We start from the raw sequence: 22,404 nt of genomic DNA on the forward strand, positions 1-22,404 counted from the left end.
TCCTTTTTTTCCTCTCTTTTCTTTCAGTTTTGTCTGCCCTCAACATATCTCATCTCTTACCCAGCTGCCACCGGTAAATGATGTCTTGGATCTCCTCCCACAGCATCTGCTTCGCGCCGGTGCCGGCCACTTCGGCCTCCTGAAGCACGACTGTAGGGGCACCACTGCCACGACCGGGGTTTTCGACCATGCCCTGGACGACGATCCGGGCCACGCGGCGCAGGTCCGCAACAGTGAGGCTGTTTATGCGGCGTACCATCTCGTGAACAGGGATTTTGTGGCCGTGAATCTGCACCTGGCGGCCCAGGTCCTCGAGCTCGACCATGCGGCTCTCGAGGTTCATCAAAAGGCTCGACCGCAGTTGGTTCTTGGCGCGGTTGACCTCGGCCTGGCCCAGGGCGCTGAAGCCGTTGTCGAGAGAGAGCGAGCGGAGCTCGCGGCACATGACCTCAAGCATCTGGGCAGTGCGGCCTGGGTAGCAGGAGGCGGCAATGCCAAAGAGGCCACTGTCGGCGTAGGAGTGGTTGAAGGCAATGCACGACTCGACCCAGCCATACTGGTTGAGCACGTTGGTGTACAAGCGGCTGTACATACCCTTGCCAGGTCCACCGGCCGAGAAGGAGCCGCCGCCACCAAGGAGTGTCTGCAGCGTGGCGAGGGCGTAGATATCATCGGACGAGATCGGGAGGCCCTCAAAGGCAAGCTGGATGTGCGTAAATGTGGGCAAGTTGGGGTTCAGCGGTGGCGGCTGGGGCGGCAATGACAGGAAGCCGCCAGTGTAGTGTGCAGCGGAGACATTTAGGGAGGTCGTCGATGGGACGGAGGAGAGCACAGAGGCGTTTTGCGGTGCTGATGTGGAGATATTCTTGAAAAAAGGAATCTTGGAGAGGAGCTTGGAGGGTTGGCTGATGGCAGCAGAGCTGACGGACGATGTGGCGGTGGATGCGGATGTGGATGTGGATGAGGAAGCAGAGGAGGAGGATATTATCGACGCGCTGTCGCTCTCGTCGACTGACGCAGTGGCATCAACTTCTGTGGAGATCGGCTCGGTAGGCTTCATGTCCCCAAAATGCTGCACAGCCAGGCGCACAGACTCCTCGTGTGAGATGCCTGCAAACGCAACGACCATGCGCTCAGGCTGGTAGAAAGCCTCGCGGTAGGCACGGATGACGTTGCCGTCAATGGCACCAAGACGTTCCTCTGGGCACAGCAGCGGGTTCCCGAGGGTGTTGTCCTTGAAGGCGGCCATGTGTACCAGCTCGGGCAGAATCAGCTCAGGCTTGGCCCAGATCTCCTTGACTTCGTACGCGGCCGTTTCTAGCTGCTGGGCCACCTCATCGTCGGTCATGAGTGGGTTGCGAATTGTCTCGGCGAGGAGCTCAGTGGCGGTAGGGATGGCCGAGTTAAAGGTGGCAGCCTGGTACATCATGGATTCGCGAGACGACGCACACTGGATGTTGCCTCCGAGGCTTTCGACAGCCTCGAGCATGTCGTCGGCAGAGCGCTTGTTGGTGGACTTGAAGGCAAGACGATCCATGATGTGGCTCGCACCGCGCAGATACTCGTTCTCATACCGCGAACCGGCATCGATGTAGACACCAACGCCCGAAAATGCGTCGGGCAGTGCCTCGGAGGCGACTCGGATACCATTCGGGAGGGTGGTAATCTCGTCAAGCTTCGTCGGATCCTGAGCCCGTGGCGGGACAACTGAGGCGAAAGACTGTCTTTGCTGTAAGGTGGGTGTGGTAGCAGCGATGCGTCTGACGGTCGCCCCAAAGGTTGTGGTCTTGAGCGGCCGCCGCGCACGGCCGACGATGTGCGGTATTGACGAGCGCAACATTGTGAAGACGGTGATTTAAGAGTGAATGAAGATCGTCAAGGAGAAGGAGAAGGACGAACGGAGAATGTGGTTAGGCGGAAGGCATGCAATAGTGAGCAAGAGTGTGAAAGGGAATACAGCAGGCGACCATCACTGTCCTGGAGTCATATGACGAGTTTCAAAAGCCCGAGAAGTGTCCTTGTATCGCCACGGTCGGGCTCGTACTGACGGCGGGACCGGTCGGCAGCCACTTGTGAAATTTCCTCAATGGTAGGCGAGGTCATCGGCGATAAGCGATAACAGCCATCAGGCGCATTAGCAAGAAACAGTCACGTGAGCGTTTAAACAAATGGTTAAAGATACCCTTTTGCACGGGATTCCTGTAACGATTCAAAGTTTGAAACATTTCTTTTCTGATGAGATAAGAGTAAGTGATTACAGAATTTCGTTTTTAATAGGCCAAGTTTTACAACATATACAAATGTTAGCTTACGGCGGCTTGGTAAAGCACATTTGAAGCATTGCATATATGGCTTTTCTCAAACTCCTCCAGGCGATTCTGCCTAACAACAGACTAGGACGTTTTGTGTGGACCTTTCTCAATATGGGAATGTACAGTAATAGACAGCAGACAAGGCACAGGTCATAGTCCTTTGCGGCCTGCCAGGTTGCGGGATGGTCATGTGCGTCCGTCACCATGCATAAGGCGTAGGATGGAGGGATGAAGCATACATCATTCTCTGCCCTGCGAGACACAATGCAATTGTGTGCAGATCATGTGTTTAGAGTCTGGCAAGATGACAAGCCCACGCGGTATCTTCGGCTTCAGCCTGTTCCTGCCTATTGCCCAGGCTCCATCTTTGGAAGCGGCGACGGGCTTAGCGATTACTTTACCATTGTCTCCATCGTCTGTCAGATTCTTTTGTTCGTTCTTGCCGCTTTGCTAGTGCTTTCCGTTTTACACGTAGCGATTTCGGTCTCTTGGCCGGCGACTTCCACCTCAAATTTGCCTCCCAAGTGAATGTTATTCGTTGTCTCCTCAATACGGGACCTGGTTAGCCGCCATTGGCTTCGCTAGTGGCTTTGGTCCCAGCACCAATTGCCATACCTGGCATGGGTTAATTACACATGTTTGCGCCTAAAATCAGGTCAGGGCCTGGCCGCCAGAACTCCAACAGTGCTGCTGGTCCACCGTTGTGGGCAAACTGCGAGGAATGCGCGCGTGGCGACAGCTTGGCACGCACGCACACAAAGTCCTAAGGAGCCAAGACGCCCGGTATTCGTTCTCCCAAAAAAGCTGAACGCTGAACGTTCCGTGTGACTTACCCCTCTGGTGCACTCGCCTTCCTTGCTTGCTCCGCACTTGTTACGTCGTAGGCGCAAAGCCAGTTTTGACAGGACAAGACAGGAGAAAAACACTGGAAATGCAAACGAGACCCTCCGGTGCGCGAGACACAGGCAACCAAGTGCCCAGAGTGCCGTACCATGCGGGCGTTTCGTTTTTGCAATGCCATGCCCCGTAGTAGATATAGTCTGTTCCGCAGCCTGGGATCTTTCGTTTGTGTTGCAAACACCGATGTCGACAAACAACAGCGACAAACGATAAACTTCGGGTCAAACCTCGACTTAAGCCTCGACAATTTGACACTCGACCCGGTGCATTGTCACTGCTTTGACAGCCGCCACAGCTGCATAACCCAGGGCGGAACGCTAAAATCGACGTCCCCTGCGTTGGCGAGCCCGTGGCCCCTTCTTTCACGACTTGAACCGGCCCTCCTGTTCCTGATGTTGCCCTGTTCTTTTCTCCTCCTCATCGCGGTCATTTCAAAGCCTTTCTATTATCCCTGCCTCTCTTCCTTCTGCAGCTTTCCTCCTCCGTTGCACCCAACGTCGTTCATTTCGCAATAAATTGACTCGCAAAGTATTACCACGTGCACAATCACGTGCAACTCCTTGCCTTAACGGCGACACTCGCAGCCTTGAAGGTCAACTATACCATATCGGAGGGTTGGTAATTGCGCTGAGGCCTTTGCCTGTAATTACCGCCGCCGCCGCCGTCGTTGCCGCCGTCCCTGTTTGTTTCTCAGCTTTGTCTCAGTCCTTTCTCAGCATTGCACTCGTTGACTGCTATTCGGCCACTACTGCTCAGTCATTACGAGAGCCTTCAGCCACCCTCGAAATCCAACCAGTCTGCAGTTGTGCCTATTGTCCCGCCTCCCCTCTTCCTGCCCCCCAAAGCCCACCACTGCCCATCTCTTTCCGCCGTCCCACCGTCAAGGCGTCGCTACTGCTCTGTCGTGGTGATCCCGTCTTTCTCACCTCCGCTTTTCACTTTCTTTCCCCTCCTTCCTTCTCCATGTTTACTCAATCAATACCAGCGCCTGCGCCTGCGCCCTCGCCCTCTTCTCCGGGTCTCCACGCTGTTTCAACAACGACGCCTGCGTCGCCGACCTCGCGAACCAGTCGGCTTCGCGGCCTCAGCTATCTGCGCAACTACACCCAGAGTCACTTGCTGAACCGCGAACACAGCTCTACAGGTGCTTCGAGCACGGGCAGTGGTAACACCACCGCTGGCACTGGCAACACTGCCAGCCACTTAAATCAGCCTTCGCCATCGTCACCGTCGTCTGCAAGCGGTGGTCTCGGGCACTCCGAGACGTACCCGCTCCGTCAGACCCAGTCTGCCGCGGCTGCACCGACCTCGTCCGCCTCTTCGGCTACCGTGATAGCATCGGCGGTCGATCCTGGTCTGTGTCTCGCCCCTGCGGTCTTGCACCCGCTCAGCATCACATCGACCAACTCGTCGCAGTCAGTGGCCAGCGACGCCGCTGCACCCCAGCCCGGGTCCCGGGCCCCGGCTGACAACCAACCCGGCGCGTCAACGACTGCATCTGCTACGGCTCCCACAAGTGCCGCTGTATCGTCCCTACAGGCTGCCTACCGTTCTGACCTTCAGTCTGCGTCTTCCCCAGCGCCTACGACCACCAACAGCCCCGCTGCCGCCTCGTTGTCTTCTGCCGACGCCATGGCACCCTCTGTCGCCCCTCAAACGACACCGACTGCTAACGTCATGACACGGTCACGTTCGGCTACCGAGCCCGGCGCTGCCAACGGCGTTAACATCGAAAGCCTGCCCTCGATCCGGTTCTCGACGTTTTACGATCCCCGTGCTACAAGACCGTCGCTTAAGTTTGCGCCTATGTCACGCACACTGCCGACGGGCAAGGAGCTGATTCGCGTCGGGCGTTATTCGGAGCGTGACAGCCAACCAAACGTCAGCGCCAATGTGCCCTCGGCTGCACACGTGGGCTTCAAGTCCAAGGTCGTCAGCCGGCGGCACTGCGAGTTTTGGTACGAAAACAACCGCTGGTACATCAAGGACGTGAAGAGCTCTAGCGGCACATTCCTGAACCATATCCGGCTTAGCCAGCCGGGCACCGAGAGCAAACCCTTTCCCGTCAACGACGGCGATATTGTCCAGCTGGGCATTGACTTCAAAGGCGGTGAAGAGATGATCTTCCGCTGCGTTAAGATGCGCGTGGAATTGAACCGCGGATGGCAAAACAAACTAAATGCCTTCAAGTATGACACCCCCTTCTTGTTCTTGTGGCTACAAAGTTAAACTAACGTCTTGCCCAGTGTCCAAACGCATAAACGCCTACGGAACATGACCAAGCCCGAAGGAGACGGCTCGAAACAGTCATCGCAAGATTGTTCGATATGTTTGAACTCTATTGCTGTATGTTCCCGTCCCTTCCATCCGACTTGATACAAATTATCCAACTTTTCTGCTGTCATATTCTAACACTGTTTTTACATGTAGCCTTGTCAGAGCTTGTTCGTGGCACCATGCTCACATACATGGCACTACAAGTGCATTCGCGCTCTTCTGGAATCGCCACAGTATCCAAGCTTCATTTGCCCCAACTGCCGTGCCGCTGTCGATCTTGAGGCCGACGTAGAAGACCCGCCAGAGGAATGGGAGACGATGGACATCGAGGAAGAAGAGAGCGTTGTCACCGGTGCGAACAACGCTCGTTCAAATGATGCCTCTGCCCACCATGTCAAGCCCCGAATGCCCAGCGATCAACGGGCTGGTGCGTTGTCCGCCAGCGCCGCGGCTGCTGACATTGGTGACACGACCATGCAGGTGGACTCGGTCATGGAAGATATTGACGAGACAACAAGCACCGGACCGGCGGCTCTTGCCCAGCAGCAGCAGCAACAGCAACGGAACGAACGCCAAGAGCTCGATTCACGGCTACAGCGACAATTGCTGGTCGAGCAACAGCAACAAGAGGACGAGCCAGAGCCCGTGACAGAGAGCCACGTCTCTCACGCCACATCTCACCCGGTGCCGATCCCCTCCGGGAGCCGATTTCCCTCGACCAGCAGCATCGCTAACGTGCCGCCGACAGTGTCTGTGAACAGCAACGGAATTAATAATGAACGAACACCCTCTCCTACCGAGCGCCACATTGCACCGGTAGGCCACGAGGGCCCCATCACACCTCGGAACGACGCCGGGCCTTGGGTGTTCGATGGCAGCGGCATTAGGATAGGCAGCAGCCGCGCGAGTACCGACAGTCGGCGAGGTGAGATGCGCAGTCTGGATACAGCTGCAGCGGAGATCTCTGGCCAATTTCGCACCTAGTTTTTGTTCCTTCTTCTTCCATTTTGTGTTAGCGAATACAGCATCCGCATTGTTCTTCGACCTTTTCATTTTGGGTTTTTTTGGACGTGCTGCTTGGCAAATGACAGCACCAGATCAGGCTTCCAAGCACACCCCACGCTCGTCCTAGATTTTATCTTTGGCATCGCGTTATCCACCACCTACCCGTGCCTATATTTCTTTTTGTTATTCATATTGTGGCGTGTCTGTCTATCCCTTCGTTTACCTTTGAGACGCAGTCCAGAGAAATCGAGAGCTTGGCATTGTGCTTGGATCCATGGGGATGATATCTCATTTCATTTTTTGTAACTGCACTTTTCATTCTCTTGCATTGGCGTTTTGAGAAATACCATTCGCTTTTTTCCGAAGACGGCACCCTATATATTATTACCTTTATTAAGCAACGTTTGTGTCTACATACACTCATTCATGGAACATCATTACCTATCGCGCATGATATGACCTGGGAACGAACCTTTCTAGCCAAATGCTAATTCTCATGACACTTTTATACAATTGACAAGGCTTATAAAATGAAATACGTCCAAGGTCTCCAAATCAAATAAAAGAAACACAAAATCCAAGTCAGCTCAGAGCGTCTTCGGACTCGACCACTCCGCTACTTCTTAGAAACGCCCATGGCCCAATTGCTCGATCTCTCGTCCTTCCGCTGTTCCCCGGCCGGCTGACTCTAGAAGCCGTTTCCATGCTTCGGCATCCTTGGCCTTGACGGCCTCTTGGGCAGCCTTGACCTTCATACCGCACTTCTCGTACATGGAAATGGCGGCGCCAGGCTCCAGGCCAGTGCATTTGGGCACAAAGATGGCTGCTACACGAGCGTTGCCTGCCTGGAGGACAAGGTTAAAGAATGGCTGCAATGGGATAAACTGTCAGCCATCGGTCGCCCATTGGACGTCAGGATAGGACGTCAGGATAGGACCCATCTATTCTCAGCAAAGTGTTCGGCTTACCTCCCAACCAATGGGGCTTTTCTTGGCTTTGGCTATGTCTTCGATCTCGTTCCAGTCGCGTTTCGCCACAAGGGCACGAAGTCTAAAAAAAATTGTTAGACGCAGGGAACACAATACAATGCACAGCCGTCTGTGATGCGTACCGGATCCACCAGGCAACACGCTCGGGGACGTGAAACTCGCTCTGCAGCTTCTTGGCTCGGCCGTGATAACCCAGCCGAATCAGCTTGAACATTGTCTCGTTCACACTCAGGCCTGTGAAAGAATCTGTGAGATCGCGGTCAAAGGCCTCTTGCATCCTGAGCAGCGTTGTCGCTTCCTTGAGTGTGCCCAGCTCGAATGCGCTCTCCCTTTGGTTATCGGCCAGTAACTTCGCCGCGAGCACGAGCTTGTCGGACGCAGTTCGGCTATCTGGCTGCCGAAGAGCCTCTCGAATGAAGACGGACGCGCCACTTAGTCGCCTGTCGTCCTGATAGTACATGTCCTTCAGGAGCGTATTGTCGCCATCGCGGGTCGCTGCCGACTCGACCAAGGCCGTTGCAACTGGCCGGCTATTGATAGAATGGAAGAAAGCGGCGAGCGGCAGCTTGCGCCGCATCTGATCAATGACAAAGTACGTCAAGTCTGTATCGCCGGATTCAATAGCCTTGTCCAGTGCCAGCTCATCTTCTTCCATGCTCAACAGCAGCGGAACTTGCCGGCCGGCACGAGGTTCGTGGTTAAGCAGCTTTGTTGCCAGATGGCCCCGACCTTCATCGTAGGCTGCTCGCGCAATTTCTTCGAATGAAATGCCGGGTTTACCAGCAAGACGATCGACTATAATTTGGCAAAGAGCCTCGTCGGGTTCTGACCCGGTGCGGACCTTGGCGCAAGCCCAGTGGACGTAGATTTTGTCGGTGGGCAGGTGAAGGTAGCCCGCAATGCGCAATGCTAATAGATACTCATGGCGACTCAGGAGGCGCGCAATTAGGCTGTCTGGGCCGAGGCGCTGGTACTGATCGTAGGAAAGCGGAAGGCCGATCTCGTAAAACCGCACAGCATTGAGAACGCGCAGCGTGTCGCACATGTCAACAAAGTCGTCACTGTTGTAAATGTCAAGAACAGACTTGCCAAAAGAAGCAGCTTTCAGCAGCTGCTTCTGCCAGTACACGTTGTATTCTTGTCCCGATGCATTGACACAGTTGTCCACAGCCTCCGTGAGATTTGGGCGGATGAGCTGGATGTTGTCATCTGCCTTGGGTGATTGCATCTCAAGCTGCTGAACGGCGTCAAGGAGGATGGACGCCGGTGACTCCGCGCCAAAGCGGAAGACGTCCTCCGTGACATCCGGAACCTTTTGTAGAAATTCACAAACAGTATTTGTGATCACCCGTACGCCATCAATGTCTACGCCGGTCAGCAAATCAGGATTGGCAAGCTTACACGGCAGAGTGTCCGTGTTCTGCGAAGTTTCGAATACCTCAACTCACCCTGGATGATGTGGATTCTAGAATCGTAGTAGAACTTAGCGATCGAGCCACCTGGCCCGATAATGTGCACCTCGTCCTCCCATGCGATGACGACGGCATCATTGCCACACCACTGCAGATACTTAGGAGGGATCTTGGACTTAGAACGGTGCTCGCTTAGCCGCGTCTGGAAATCACTTGTGACGACGTGCAAGGCACCCGTCTCCGTGTAGAGCCCGACAAACTTGCCGTTTGGCGAGACGCTGACGTGTGCGAATGGACCGACATCGAGAAAGCGGTCTTCACATTCTGTGGGGTCTACCACGTATATCGTCTGGTCGATACTGAGCAGTGCTTCGACGGACCGGGAGAGCGTGTGGTTCGGAGGGATCAAGGCCCATGAATGCACCCTGCCCTCGGGGCACGAAGCAAGGACTTTTGGCCTAGGCTCGTCGTATGAGCTCACGGTGATGAGAGTGTTGTTTGAAAGCAAGGCAACCAGGCCCGAGTCGTAGAAGCTGGTACATTCAATGTTAGCAACAAAAGAATGGCTTGTCGAGAGCACCTAACAAATTCATAGCAACTTCACATACCGGCACGATTCCACACCGAACTCCTCGGCGCCATTTCCCAATGAGAACTGCGAAAACTCTCCTTGTAGGTCGACATAACACCGAACTGTTCCGTCTTTCGTGACGATAAGGAGCTTCTCGTCTTCGGACCAGCCTAGACCCCGGATCTCGGACACCTTATCCCAGCTGATGCTCCTGATGGGCTTGCCGGCCGAACTGTAGATGTCGATCGTCGGTTTAGCGGACTGGCCGCCCCTGTAGGCTACAACCTTGCTATCGTCACGGCAGAGTGCAATGGCTCCGGAATACGGTGCGCCGGATACTACATAGTTGTCGAGGTCCCGGTCGCGGTCGAAGACGGCGGTGTAGAGCTGCACTTTTCGATAGAAGCTATCGCCGACCTGCTCCCAGCCTGCGGTGGGGTGTGTCGTATCCATTGCGGCTCATTGTCCCATGACGGGATTCGGTGATGGCGGTCGTTGGAGAGTTGTCGATGTTCGACGAATGCGATTGATTACGGCAGCTGCCTGGTGCAACCGAAACTTGGTTGGACGAAGACACCAAGGCTGAGCAAGTACCTCACCCAACAGTGATCCACCCTTGGAGCTCGATCATTTTAGTGGCACGTGCAGGCAAATCACAGGGGTGGAATTGCCCCATCAGGCGTCAGTGAGGGGTATGACCGCAGCTCGGCCGTCCACTAATACGCCGCCACTAAGTCCATCCAGTCTCTCAGCCTGCAACGACAACTTCATCAACGTTCCGATTTGGCCGCGAGGTTCGAAAATCAACCTGTTCTCTTATTGTCGGCATAGAGAATCAGTGTTCGCTACGGACCCCCTGATTCAACGGTTTGTCTTCAGCAGAGAATAGCCACCGCAATGCCAAACTGGCGCGACGAGTACCTGGCCTCGATTGAGGCTGCCGATGCGACGGATCCTGCAAACAGCTTGCTTATTGCAGCTTGTGAGTCGGACCATGACAACTCTATCGTGCCCTTTGCCTCGCTAACTATGTGAAACTTTGAATCGTACAGGCTCTTCATTGCAAGACCAGGTGGCCACATTGCAGGCCGAGAACGAGCTCCTACGATATTCCTCCGGCACTGCCCTTCCGTCGAAAGAACGTCGTGATGATCTGGACGTGGGCAGCGGAACTCCAGACGCTCAGCTTCGCGTTGATCTTGCGGAGGCTTTGCGCTCGCAAGGGAAGTTTCAGTCACGCCTGAAAGCGACAGAGGAGGAGCTTGAGACCCTACGTACGAAATCTCGAAACGACACACGAAGTATTCGAACCCTCACGGCTGAACGCAACGCTCTTCAAATAAAAGTGCGAGACAGGGACGAGGAGCTACGCGGAAAGTCAAAGCTCGTTGAGGTAAGGTCACTCCAGCGCTTTATTGTTGCAAAGATGAGCCGTGGTTTTTGGTGCTGACGGTGTCCACTCCAGGACGTGCAAGATGAACTGATTGCCCTAAACCTGCAGCTCAATATCGCGGAGCAGCAGCGGGATAAAATAAAAAAGGAAAACAAAGACCTTGTCGACCGCTGGATGCGGAGGATGGGCCAAGAAGCAGAGGCTATGAATCTTGCTAATGAGCCATTCATTGCTAAAAGCCCTTGACGAGAGTTGCCAACGCTGTGTGTCCAACTTCTACGTACACGGGCTGTGTTTTAAATCACCGTGTGTGTTGGTATCTCCCATTGGTAAGATATCCTGCGCCTTTGTGCTGTCTACCCTCTCCCCCCAAAACGAAGTATCCTTCGTTTCCCTTTCATGGCCATCAGGTCCCTGCCCAACCGATACCCAACGCTACCGAGAAAATAAATAATCCAATAATACATATATACCAAAAGCAACATTCTAATTCCGATGCACAGGAGTCACCCATCCAGATTTATGCATGGCGACATCATTACTGACGAGTCGATATGCAAAACGTGCCCGCCGCACCCGTCCAGCTGACAAACTCCTCAGGATATGTCAGCGTCTCGACCTCTAGAATGGCGCTTCCGACGTCGTTGATGTTATGCGAAGCACTCTTGTGATCGTGCACAAAGCTCTTAAGCGACACGATTTTGCAACCGGACTTGAAATCAAGAAACATCCGTACCAAGTCGTCGTTCAGTTGCGACGTGAACGCTTGGTTGTTGACAAGAACAACGTCAGCCCTCTTTAATGCTTCCAAGATGGGCGTATTTTGGCGGAAATCGCCTCGCTCGAGACGGACTTTGCCCGGCGCAATGCCCCACAGCCGACACCGCTCGGAAAACTCCTTCTTCTGTTCGTCGGCCAAGTTGCAGGCGTTCTCCATCATCTCGCAACCCCAGCTCTCACAGCCGATCTCCAACGCTGCCTGCAGGACCACATTGCCCACACCGGATCCGAGATCGACAAACACCTGGCCCGAGGTCATCTGGAGTCTGTCCACGAGAATGTCCGTAATGAATGGGTGCAAGAGCTCGCCATACACGTTATCGGAACCGTTCTCGTATTTGCGGAGGAGTTCGACTTTTGGCGCAACGGTGCGATCATACACTTGATCGAGGACAAATGCAACAAAGTGTCTGGGGAGGTCGTGTCTCTTGGCGAGGTTGGCAGCTATTGAGCCGTCATCGTGCAATGCGAGCAACCGTTTGTTGAAGTCCTCCAGTGCAGACTTGAACATTTTAACGTCCTTGACCGCATCACTCGATGCCCGCTCAATCTGGCGGATGATTCCTATCGTGCTGTCGGTGAACGGAGCGGCTTGTTCGTCTGTAAAATAGACTTCGGTGATATGTTTGATAGTCGTCTTGATATCCTTCACCGCGTCGATCTTGTCTTTTCCCCAGACCAGCTCGTAACTACATAACCGAAGAAAAAAAATGTTAGCCATCATATGGAAACGCAAATCATATCCTGCATGCCGTTGTCGGTCGAACAAGAAATCCATACCTTTCTCTGTGTCGCGACCCTGGGTATTGCAGCTCCACCGAAACTTCGTCCTCCGAAGCGCCGAGAACCGGGACGCATTTCAACGCAATCGACGCAACATCTTTGGCGTGAATGATCTTCAGTCTCCTGAGATCGCGCCCACCGTCAACCTTCTCTGCCTTCTTTACGCTGTCTTTGGCCCCGGTTTCCTTGCCCAAGCCTTCTTCCGCGTCGGCCTTCGCCTTTTCGTCTTCCTTGCTCTTCGGGAGTGTTTCCAAGAGGACTGGGTGTACCAGTTGGCGGTCAAGGTCTACCCGTTGGTTCGCGTCCACCCGTTTCCGTTTCCGGTGCTCCCGCTCGTGCAGTGTCGCTTCCCAGTCGTCATCGTCTGTGTCGGAGTCGTTACCAAACTCGACACGGTCACTGACGGCTGGTGAGGCCCGGTGCGCTGGTCGGCTCGCCAGCTTGCGTTTGCGGTCGCCGCCATTACGGCTGCCGGAGCCCGGTAAGGGTGACTGGCTGGCGCGGTTACGGTTGGTTGGTGAGGTTGACGTGCGTGGTGACGCGGACAGGGTCTCGCTGCTCCGCGCGCTGCTGCCGCCAGCAACAACGGGTCGAGAGCTCTGGCTAGTACTGCTCCTGCTAATCGTTGGGGGTGCAGAACCTGTGCTGCGAGATGGTATCGCTGGCCTCGGTTCGACCGGTATCTGCTTAACAACACGACGGATTTTTGGCGCTGTGACCTTGAACCGGGGCTTCTGGTCAAGGATACCCATCGGAAACGGTATTTTCGATGTGCGTGCCTCGTGACTTCAATAGGAGGGGGAGGGGGTCGGTAGATGTTCGACTGGCCTCGAAGGGGGTTCAGTGAAGCTGTTGAGTATCGGTCGTGTGCGGCGCAAACCGATGGTTTTCCAAGAAACGTGCTTCAAATAGACTCCAGATGCACGTCGTAAAATTGGCGTCTTAAAAGACTTCCAAAAGAATGCTATAATAGTTCAAAAGTGAAAATGGGTGAATATGCTATGCAAAACACGAATAATCCAAAAGACTGAAAGTGAGTTGAATCTGACAGGAAAATGGATTTTAGGGACGAAGTGCGACTGTGGATGGATAGACGAGGAAAGGCAAACAAAAGGCGCTTTGCTCGGGGAAGGACGCCACGCCATGGCGCAGACTGGCAGGCAGTTTCTGCAGGGGCCTGAATGCGCGCACACGCGCCATATTCCTAGTTTGCAGAAAAGCGACCGACGGACAGTACCGGCGCAATTGCGACCCCACCGGCCAGGGAAAGTTCATCCCCGCTAATATGGGGCGCCACACCTAACGTCACCCAATTAACGGAGCGCTGGATGGCAATTCGTAGTTGCTCTCAGCGGCAAAACATAAACGCACCCTGTTTAATGCTCAGTGTCTGAGTTGGGACAGGGACCACACCTAAGGCTGCGTTCCTGAACCGAGTCCCAGATTGAGCACGTGATGCTTTCTCCCCAAGAAACAACATCTCGAACAGCTGCACATACTATGACTGTACATACTATGACGCCGTTCTTTTTGGTCGTTATCATGAACCGCTGGAATTAATATATATATGTATGAATATATATGTGTGTAAGATAGAGTGGGCATTCTCTAGGCACACCTGTCTCACTCAATAAAGAAAACACCATAACGTCCTTTCCACGCAATATCGAATCGTATTCGTACATCCAGCGCTTTCCCTTTCATTTCCTGCTGTCCAGCAGCGCCTTCATCATCGCGTTGCCAACCTTGGTCGCCTCGGGAAACCGGGGTTTGAAGAAGTTCTGGGTGACCACAAACCGCTCTTTCCACGTCTCGAAATGGCCAAGGCTGACACATTCGGCCCAGCCGCGGGCAGCAAACGTGAACTCGAGGTCGTCCGAGCGGAATGTATTATCTTCGATGGCAACACGCAAAGTCTCGTCCAGTTTCGCAGTGTCGCGGAAGACGCTCTCAGCTACACCCAACCGCAGCCGGAAGAGCGGCGTTGAGCAAAGCATATGGTCGTAGGGCACAATGCCGAGCTCGCTCCAACAGTCAACCATGGCCAGCAGACTCAGGTGATTGTTCGGCAGGATGTGCTCCGGCCGCTCGCCGAGGCCGAAACCGTCCAGCAAGCCGTCGTCAAGCATCGGCTTCTCCTCCCACATGGGATGCCCGTCCGTACCAAAGACCTTGTCTCTGGCATGGTACACGCGCTTCCGTAGCTCGTCGGCGCGTCCCTCGAGCATCAGTTTGTAGAGTTCCGTTGTGCTCGCTGCGTACTGTGCGATCTGCCGGCGCGCTTCTGGGTTCATGATCGCGAGACCGGCATAGACGTGCCACTTTTGTGCGTAGATGCGCAGCATAAGGTTGATCTTGACGTTCTCGATGCCGCCGACGTAGCGAGCGCCCTCCCAGGGAAACTGTTGGGATGCATGCCATGCCTTGCCCATGGACAAAAAGGCGACGTGTGTAACAGCCTGCGTATCTGCTGTGATGCGATCGTGCATCTCCGCCGTCAGGTATACGTGTGTACTCCCCAGGCATCGTAGCACCGTCTCGACCTTTGCAAAGGCTTCGTCTGTCGCACGGTGCTTGATCAGGACCTAGTGTGCAAAAAACAAGGCTCGCATCAGCATATATCCATAGTAGCGACAAATTGGGTATCAACATACGAGTGGTTGGCCGTGCGTATCAACGCTTGGCCCGTGTAGAGAGTGGCACGAGACAATTTGGACATCCTCTGGGAGGAACGACTCGAGTGCCTTAATCTCGGGATCCTTGCACGATGTTTGGCCGCCGACTATGGCGCCCTGCTTCGTTGCTGTTTCGCTTCGTAAGAATAGGAGCTTTGAGACAAAGAATGCAGCAGAGTCGGCAAGATAAGGTACGAGGGTAGGAAACGAAACGACTATAGACAAAGTACGAAGCAAGAAACAACAGAATTGCAAAAAGAGTGGTCAAGCATACAGGGACCGTATTCTTTTACAACATGGCCGATGGCGGCAGCCTCGACGCTGTAAATGATATAGTCGCTTGCTCGAGAAACGAGGTGGCCATTCCGGAGGATGATTATGTTCTCCTGAGACAATTCCTCAGCATGGGATCTCAACTTGGAATTCACAGTCGGGCCAAAATCGCAGACAAAATCATCACGTCGCCTTTTCCCTTGGCAGGCAGAGTGCAAAGGTTGAAGGAGGGGAAAAGGTTGGGTAGCCGTACTTTTCCAGAAAATTCGTCTCGGAGACTTTCGTATTTGTCTTCTCTATCACAGGCCATAATCCTAAACGCCCAGAAATACAATTCGTACATACGTCAGTATGCTGACGAATCTTCTTCGTCCACTGGTCAGAGTAGGCTCTGCGACCACGAGTTCTGTCGAAGCTTTTCGAATCACTGTACGTTTCCGAAATGGTTAGAAAACAAAAACGAATAGACAAGAGAAAAGACAGCGCAAGAGACAAAAGGATTGACGTTTGAATCCAGTGTGCGTGTAAAGCATGTGGTATGGGTTTGCATCAGACAAAAAATTGTTAAGGTAGCTGAGAGTTTTCATCAAGGAAAGTAAACGGCCACATTCCCAGACAAGAATTGCCGGAGAAGGACCGAGAACAATACTCGAGCCAAATGCACTCAAGTCATCATAGCAAACCGGGGGAAGGTGATAGGGTCAAGGGAGGGCATTGTGCAAAGAACTTTGCACCGGAAGAAAGTGACTCACCTCGTGGAAGCAAATACTCGGTTTCCTGTTTTGTCGTAGAAAATAGCTTACCTCCAGCCCGCTGCAGCCAGTCGAATGGCATACATTCTTCCCATGTCGCCCATACCAATTAGGCCAACGGTAAAAGTCTCCATGCCGGGTGGCACGACCGTTTGTGCTTCTTCTGCAGCCATGATGTGCGTGTTAGGCGATTCACTTCGCCTTATCCTTTTGCGGGATCCCAAAAGAAACTGCTGTCTAGAGTCCCCTCTCAATGTAGAATGCAAAATGGGGAAACAAAATAATGCTGTCTGTCGGGAGAATACCCTCGAATCAGTTGCCCCTTCACATCGCACCGGAGGAAATTGTTAAAGGAGAGGGAGAAAAAGCTTGGAGAGACACGAATGTTAAGAGAGTTTTAAGCAAAATTTTAAGTGGGGCATTTTCAAAAGTCAAGACAGGGCGACTGTCGGTGATAGGTTGATCCGCTTGGCCGCTGTACCGAATTTGGTTCTAAAATTGTGGGCTAGCGCCCTTGTCCCACTGCTGTGGTTTGACGTAGGCGCTGGAGCTTAGCTCTCGACTCATACTCACCTCACCTCATCTCACATCACAGTACTCAAGACCAATATTTATTCTTTTCTCTATCCCTTTATCCCCTTCTTACATAACGTCGATTCTCGGCCACCAGCTTTAATTGTCATAACTCACTTTCAGCTAAACGCAATGGTCACGGTCTTCGCCCTCGGATCCAACGGTTCAGGACAGCTCGGTATTGGGCACTCAGAAGATGTCTCGATCCCGCGTAATATTCTCTGGGCCGACGAACCTTCACCAAATTCGGTCTCTCGAATTGCTGCTGGTGGGAACCATTCTCTCCTATTGAGCGGCGATGGGGTACTGCACTGGAGCGGGGATGCAACATGTGGTGCGTGTGGCGTTCTGTCTGGTGACAAGCCGGCTGAGCCCAGCTTCACTAAGATGAACGTCGATGGACCAGTGCAGTTGATTGCAGCCACATGGGAAGCGTCCATTTTCACTGTTCTTGACAGCAACGGCGAAAATACAAAGGTGTTCACCTGCGGACTGGGAGAAAAAGGCGAGCTCGGTCAAGGCCCGCTCGTTGTTCGTGACCCGAAAGCATCACAACTGAAAAATTTCCCCCCACCTGGAACCGAAATAGTCGATCTTGCCGCTTGTATGAGCCATGTCGTGGTTGTCTTAAGTAATGGCGAGGTATATGGATGGGGCAACGGGCGGAAAGGCCAGCTGGGCAGTCCTGCGACAATTGTTTTTGAACCGCGCAAGATCGAAGGCATCGACTTTGCCGTGAAGAGGGCCGTTTGTGGAAAAGATTTCACATGCTTTGTCGGGGAGAGCGGTAGCGGGAAAATCTCGGTAATCGGCCAGGATAAGTGGGAAATCAAAAGCAAGGCGCCTTCAGAAGCTCCTGCGTGGGTAGACATTGGAGCAGGTTGGGGGAACATATGCATCTTGAAATCTGACGGGAAGATATTGGCCTGGGGTCGCGACGACTATTCTCAGAGCACGCCACCGAACGACCAAAAAGCATCAAAAATTGCCGTTGGCAGCGAACATGTCCTTGCACTGCTCGAAACGGGCGACGTCCTAGCATGGGGATGGGGCGAGCATGGTAATTGTGGTCCTCTCGTCAAACAGGAGGGAAGTAACACAAAGGGTCAACGAAGAGTCGTAGCTTCGTCCAAGTTTTTGCCGCCTGGAACACGTATCTCGGATGTCGGTGCAGGCTGCGCAACAAGTTGGATCATAATAGAGAATAACAGCGAAAGTGGTGCATAGACGAGGGAAAAAACACAGACCGGTTCACAATCAATCAAACAACCCAAATTTGCGAACCTGGCAACAGTTAGCAGTCACTCAAGGAACAAGCCGATACCCAAGTATAAACGAATGCGGTAGCAGGGTTCTTACCTGTGTAAGACGCTGTGTCGGCTCCAGTCCTCCAGGCACATCTGTGGGTGCCGGTTCATCCACATTGACACTATGGTCGTTGGCAATAGGCACGAAAGCCAATTCCTTGAAAACAGAGAGTTAGTTCGGCGCTCGATATGGCCTTCCAAGTCGACAATGGCTGAGAATAAAACTGCGCGTTACATACCGGCCGTAGACTTTCATCCCATTCAATACGAACGAACCCAGGGTTTTCTTCCTCCGGGTTGACAGGCTCCCACTGGCTATCCTCATCATACAAGGCCTCCATCCGTATAGTAGACGGAGGGGCCAGTGGTGGTCTCATCTCAAACCCGGAATGTGTAATGGGTGCAGACAAAGGACCTGTCCTGCTGGTAGATGGCAGCCCGTCCGCTGGAGCCGAGTCCGGTTCTACCCGGCTGGACAGGCGCTGGCCAGCCTCAGGTAGAGTTGCAGTCGTCGAAGCTGTGCCTGCTGGAAACGACGGTCTTTTTGTGCGCGAGTTGTGGACTCTAGTGCCGTCTTTCTTGGAGTTCGAGCCTTCCTTCTCGCCCACTGTCATGAGTACAAACTGGCAATACAGCCCGTTTTCACTGTATGAAAACCTTAATGGTTTCCAAGGCTGTGAATATTGCGCAGTAAGCTTTCCGCTTGTCGTGCACGCGTGTTGGAGAATGGCTCGGAAGTCCTTCACATTGATAATAATGTGATGTTTGTGTTCGATGTCAATGTCGTCGAAATCATCCATCTTGACTGCGATTGATGTATGCACATTCATGTTCAGAAACCCTGAATTGACAAGGACCCCGGTTAGAAGCGGCATCTTCCAGACGTTATCAAATCATGAAAATATGCAACTTACCGTCTGTTTTTGTATACTGCTTTTCAGTAGAGCAGGTGAGATTCAGGACACCTTCACCCTCCGTGTTGATGTCGAGCAGCTCGACCTTGGGTCCAAAATGGTCCATCAAGCGCCGCAACGTATGTGCGGAAATCGACCATTGATTGTCAGCACCAGAGCTGTCAAATCTGGCAAGAACGGGAGCCTGGGCCTCGAACGAAATAGCATGCGTGGCCGTGATACCTAATCAACAATCAAATCCGTTAGCCAACACGAACCTCTCGCTGTTTTGTCGAGACTGTCAACTAACCATTCCTCCAAGCAATCTTAGCCACAAAACGGCTGTTTCGGTCCGGCCCGTCCTCAATCGAGACGTCACATCTCTCGATACTCGAGTCACCACTGCCACCACGGCTGGTGTCACCGCTTGTTCTGCTACGGAAAATGGAGAGCAAAGCCTGTTCATCGCGTTTGTCAGCCGCAAAAACAGGGTGTAGGAAAAGAGGACAACCAAACCACAGTCGTACGAACCCGGATGAGAATTAGGCACTGGAACTTGTCTGGTGATCGCTCGCTGCCTTCGTATTTGTAACGAAAGAAGTGGGACGAAGCGAAGTTGAAAGACACAAACGCGGACTTGATGGCATTCAGAGCGCTTAAGATGAGCTATCATTTAATCAGCATACCTAGCCCGCACGAAAATAAAGAGAATTGCGCTCTCACCTTGTCTCTTCGAGCGTCGAGCGAGACGTCTTCGCTAAACTTCAGGATGCACGCCAATGCATTCTGGAAGGCGGTCACGCCGTCGTCTGTGAGCGTGAATGATACGATCGCCATGGTAAAAGTCGGTTATTCGCTTCGAATGGCCACTAGGCCTGCTAAACGGGGCGTCTGTGGAACAGTACAAGCTACGGCGCGCTGTGGACAGGCGACGAGGCGTTCTTGTTAATAAAAGATGACGGGCTTTTCGGCCGTGATCGTGAGTGCAAGTCGCGATCCTCGGCGCGTAAGTTCGGAAGGACCAGAAGGTTCGCCTTTGTCCGTCTTTTGATGGTGATACCAACGTCTGTCTTTCGAAATATTGGGTTCTTACACCCAACTTCTTGCCTTCGACCTTCGCGGCAACGGTTGATTTCTTATGCGTTGTGAACCGTCGATGTCCCATAAAAAAATTCACGGTGGCAGTTGCTAGTTCGTCTCAAAAATGGCGATGGTAAGCCGCGATAGCCTATTGACTAGCGACCTTTACAGCAGCTGTTGCGACTAACCAATAACGGTTTATTCGCGTTGTTGCCTCCTTTAAGTACCACGCCCCTCGCGTCTCTCCTTCCCCGCCAAACCATCCTGGACAACATATTTAAGCAAGAACTGCATAAAAAGATTCAATTTATTGTAACGCAATCTGCAGAGGATGATAGCCTTCATCAATCCCATCTACTACTATTAAACATACCTTTCTTTGCGGTTGCGCACAGTCGTACGACTAGAGCCTCCCAGGCCATCTTGGCATATCACTTAGCTTCACTACACGTCGAGAAGCTCAACCGACGCGTTGTGTCCGTTCGGCGACACAAGTCATAAACATGAGCGCATCACTCCCGCTCGATGTCTGGCTGCTCGTCTGTGAAGAGCTGACCGCCAGTCGCGATTTTGATGCTTTGTACAATTTCTCAAGAGTGAGCCGGACAATGGCGAACTTTGCGTTGCCCAGTCTCTACAGGTATGTCTGCATGAGATCTTGAGATCTGCACCTTACACTTCTTCTACGGACTTGAGCTGTTTCTCAGCTTGCCACCCTTACCAGATTATAAACTGTGGCTGACTGCGGCCGTCTGAGGCTCTCCATTTTAGCATATACGAGCTTGCTTCAGCCAGTGCAGACGATGCCTCGATTGTCGGCAAGCGAAAGCTTGCCATATTGTGGAGAGCGATCATTCTCTCCAGCAGCGGCAAGACGGCCTTTCCATATTGTCTTTGGATGCAAAACCTGAAGCTCGGCGACTTCAAGGAGCTACTGAGCGACATTGCACCAAACAGTAACCTTCGCCAACATTTCTTTCAGGGCGACATGGCATCCTATGAGATGATGCTTCAAAGCACCACTGCAAATGTTGCCACACGGCGAAACCGGCCACGCCTTGACCTTCCGGGGATCATCACTAAGGTTGGGAATGCAATCACTCTCTACGTTAAAGAGGCGGCAGATCGCGACAATCGGGCGGTAGCGTTGACCCACTTGGAGGGCCAGTCAATACCTCTCGATGTCCTTCCTAGCTGGACGTCGAGGTTGGCGACGCTCATGTCACTACACATCCAGGACGGCTCAGTGATTGGGGAAGAGGTTGCAAAGTCCATCCGTGATAACTGCCCAAGGTTCCGGGAGCTAAGATGCTTCTACTGCAACGGGCCGACGGTGGACAAGGACCTAGCAGCATTTTTTCGGACGATACCTCCCAACTCCCTCAAGGTGTTCAGCGTCAGCAGCCAGAACCATATGGGCAAGGAATCTCTCGCTGCCTTGTCACTACACTCTTCGTCCCTCCAGAGACTCGGGCTGTCCGGACTTCAAAGCAGTGCATTCGAGCACCTCGGTAGTCTTCGCGAGTGCGTGTCCTTGGAGAGTCTTGAACTCGAGGCCAACAGAGGGACAGCGATGGAATGGGAGTCGACTTACTCTGAGTCGTTTGCCGACACAGTTGCGTGGCTCAGCGCATGTACGTCCCTGACGAGCCTCAAACTGTGGCATGTCGAATGTGCCTCGTCTCTGCTCAAGCTTGTGCTCAAAGCTCCCAAGCTTCGACTGGCATCGCTCGACCTAAATCTCATCGATGACAATGATGAGTTTTATGCCTCACTCGGCAAGCAGACGACACTCGAAGGCTTCTACTTGCGAAGCAACGATGTCATGCTTGATGCAGCGTCTCCGCAGCATGCGCAGTTTATCCAGTCTGTGTGCAAGCTGGAGAATCTGCGGGTCCTGGACATCATGCAAACCACGATCACAGACAATGATCTTCACTCCTTGGCGGTTGCTCTGACGAACCTCGAAGAGCTCAGTTTCGATGGTGATGCCATGGGTGACTCAATCTTGAGCTCTATCCTCCTGATGCATAACTTAAAGAACATCAACATCAACGCAAGCACGAACTTCACCGTGGAGGGTCTCCTCCAATTTATTGACACGGTAGGGGAGATGCACGGCTCCAACTGCGGTTTGACTCTCTTCATCATGAACCAGGCATTGGACGCACAGATTTTCCCCGATGAGGAGCAGTTCTTAACGAATCACGCCCACGCCACGTTCGGAGGAAAAATTGATATTTCACACCCAGAGGAAGAACATGAGAGTGACTTTTCCGACTAAACTAGATAACTTGATATATCCTCCATCTGTTCGAGCTAAGGTTATAGTTGGACCAAGATACAGAACGCCATACGATGCAATTTACGACATGATGAACAGAACGCGGCGCATAAACCACATAATAGAACAAATTCAGTATGCAAAA

The 22,404-nt window shown here is 53.0% G+C and overlaps 9 protein-coding genes across 9 annotated transcripts; 4 read left to right on the plus strand and 5 right to left on the minus strand.

The window, feature by feature from the left end:
- Positions 1–49: 49 nt before the first annotated feature.
- SPSK_07308 (mitochondrial processing peptidase) lies at positions 50–1,840 on the minus strand (the record flags this gene model as incomplete). Its single annotated transcript, XM_016733972.1, has 1 exon — positions 50–1,840. One exon carries the CDS (start codon positions 1,838–1,840, stop codon positions 50–52), a length of 1,791 nt encoding a protein of 596 aa, XP_016591056.1.
- A 2,335-nt stretch (positions 1,841–4,175) lies between these two features.
- On the plus strand, positions 4,176–6,473 carry SPSK_07130 (fha domain containing protein; the record flags this gene model as incomplete). The annotated part of the gene is made up of 3 exons (XM_016733798.1): positions 4,176–5,401; positions 5,459–5,558; positions 5,652–6,473. 3 exons carry the CDS (start codon positions 4,176–4,178, stop codon positions 6,471–6,473), a joined length of 2,148 nt encoding a protein of 715 aa, XP_016591057.1.
- Positions 6,474–7,117: 644 nt separating this feature from the next.
- On the minus strand, positions 7,118–9,919 carry SPSK_07012 (tethering complex subunit VPS16; the record flags this gene model as incomplete). Its single annotated transcript, XM_016733682.1, has 5 exons — positions 7,118–7,363; positions 7,463–7,544; positions 7,606–8,848; positions 8,932–9,428; positions 9,504–9,919. The coding sequence occupies 5 exons, from the start codon at positions 9,917–9,919 to the stop codon at positions 7,118–7,120; spliced, it is 2,484 nt and encodes an 827-aa protein (XP_016591058.1).
- Positions 9,920–10,363: 444 nt separating this feature from the next.
- On the plus strand, positions 10,364–11,105 carry SPSK_07927 (uncharacterized protein; the record flags this gene model as incomplete). The annotated part of the gene is made up of 3 exons (XM_016734580.1): positions 10,364–10,448; positions 10,519–10,859; positions 10,932–11,105. 3 exons carry the CDS (start codon positions 10,364–10,366, stop codon positions 11,103–11,105), a joined length of 600 nt encoding a protein of 199 aa, XP_016591059.1.
- A 292-nt stretch (positions 11,106–11,397) lies between these two features.
- SPSK_07317 (histone-lysine N-methyltransferase, H3 lysine-79 specific) lies at positions 11,398–13,174 on the minus strand (the record flags this gene model as incomplete). The annotated part of the gene is made up of 2 exons (XM_016733981.1): positions 11,398–12,328; positions 12,420–13,174. The coding sequence occupies 2 exons, from the start codon at positions 13,172–13,174 to the stop codon at positions 11,398–11,400; spliced, it is 1,686 nt and encodes a 561-aa protein (XP_016591060.1).
- Positions 13,175–14,122: 948 nt separating this feature from the next.
- SPSK_07157 (prephenate dehydrogenase (NADP+)) lies at positions 14,123–16,295 on the minus strand (the record flags this gene model as incomplete). Its single annotated transcript, XM_016733824.1, has 5 exons — positions 14,123–15,007; positions 15,077–15,312; positions 15,372–15,666; positions 15,716–15,797; positions 16,174–16,295. The coding sequence occupies 5 exons, from the start codon at positions 16,293–16,295 to the stop codon at positions 14,123–14,125; spliced, it is 1,620 nt and encodes a 539-aa protein (XP_016591061.1).
- Positions 16,296–16,827: 532 nt separating this feature from the next.
- Positions 16,828–17,922, plus strand: SPSK_07698 (protein ATS1; the record flags this gene model as incomplete). The annotated part of the gene is made up of 1 exon (XM_016734355.1): positions 16,828–17,922. One exon carries the CDS (start codon positions 16,828–16,830, stop codon positions 17,920–17,922), a length of 1,095 nt encoding a protein of 364 aa, XP_016591062.1.
- A 30-nt stretch (positions 17,923–17,952) lies between these two features.
- SPSK_07314 (cell cycle checkpoint control protein RAD9A) lies at positions 17,953–19,732 on the minus strand (the record flags this gene model as incomplete). Its single annotated transcript, XM_016733978.1, has 7 exons — positions 17,953–17,979; positions 18,055–18,159; positions 18,242–18,843; positions 18,917–19,138; positions 19,206–19,353; positions 19,427–19,561; positions 19,619–19,732. The coding sequence occupies 7 exons, from the start codon at positions 19,730–19,732 to the stop codon at positions 17,953–17,955; spliced, it is 1,353 nt and encodes a 450-aa protein (XP_016591063.1).
- Positions 19,733–20,478: 746 nt separating this feature from the next.
- On the plus strand, positions 20,479–22,259 carry SPSK_07313 (uncharacterized protein; the record flags this gene model as incomplete). The annotated part of the gene is made up of 2 exons (XM_016733977.1): positions 20,479–20,615; positions 20,747–22,259. 2 exons carry the CDS (start codon positions 20,479–20,481, stop codon positions 22,257–22,259), a joined length of 1,650 nt encoding a protein of 549 aa, XP_016591064.1.
- Between the last annotated feature and the right edge of the window lie 145 nt (positions 22,260–22,404).

The sequence above is a fragment of the Sporothrix schenckii genome (genome assembly GCF_000961545.1).
Source record: "Sporothrix schenckii 1099-18 chromosome Unknown Cont41, whole genome shotgun sequence".
Classification (NCBI taxonomy): Eukaryota; Fungi; Ascomycota; class Sordariomycetes; order Ophiostomatales; family Ophiostomataceae; genus Sporothrix; species Sporothrix schenckii.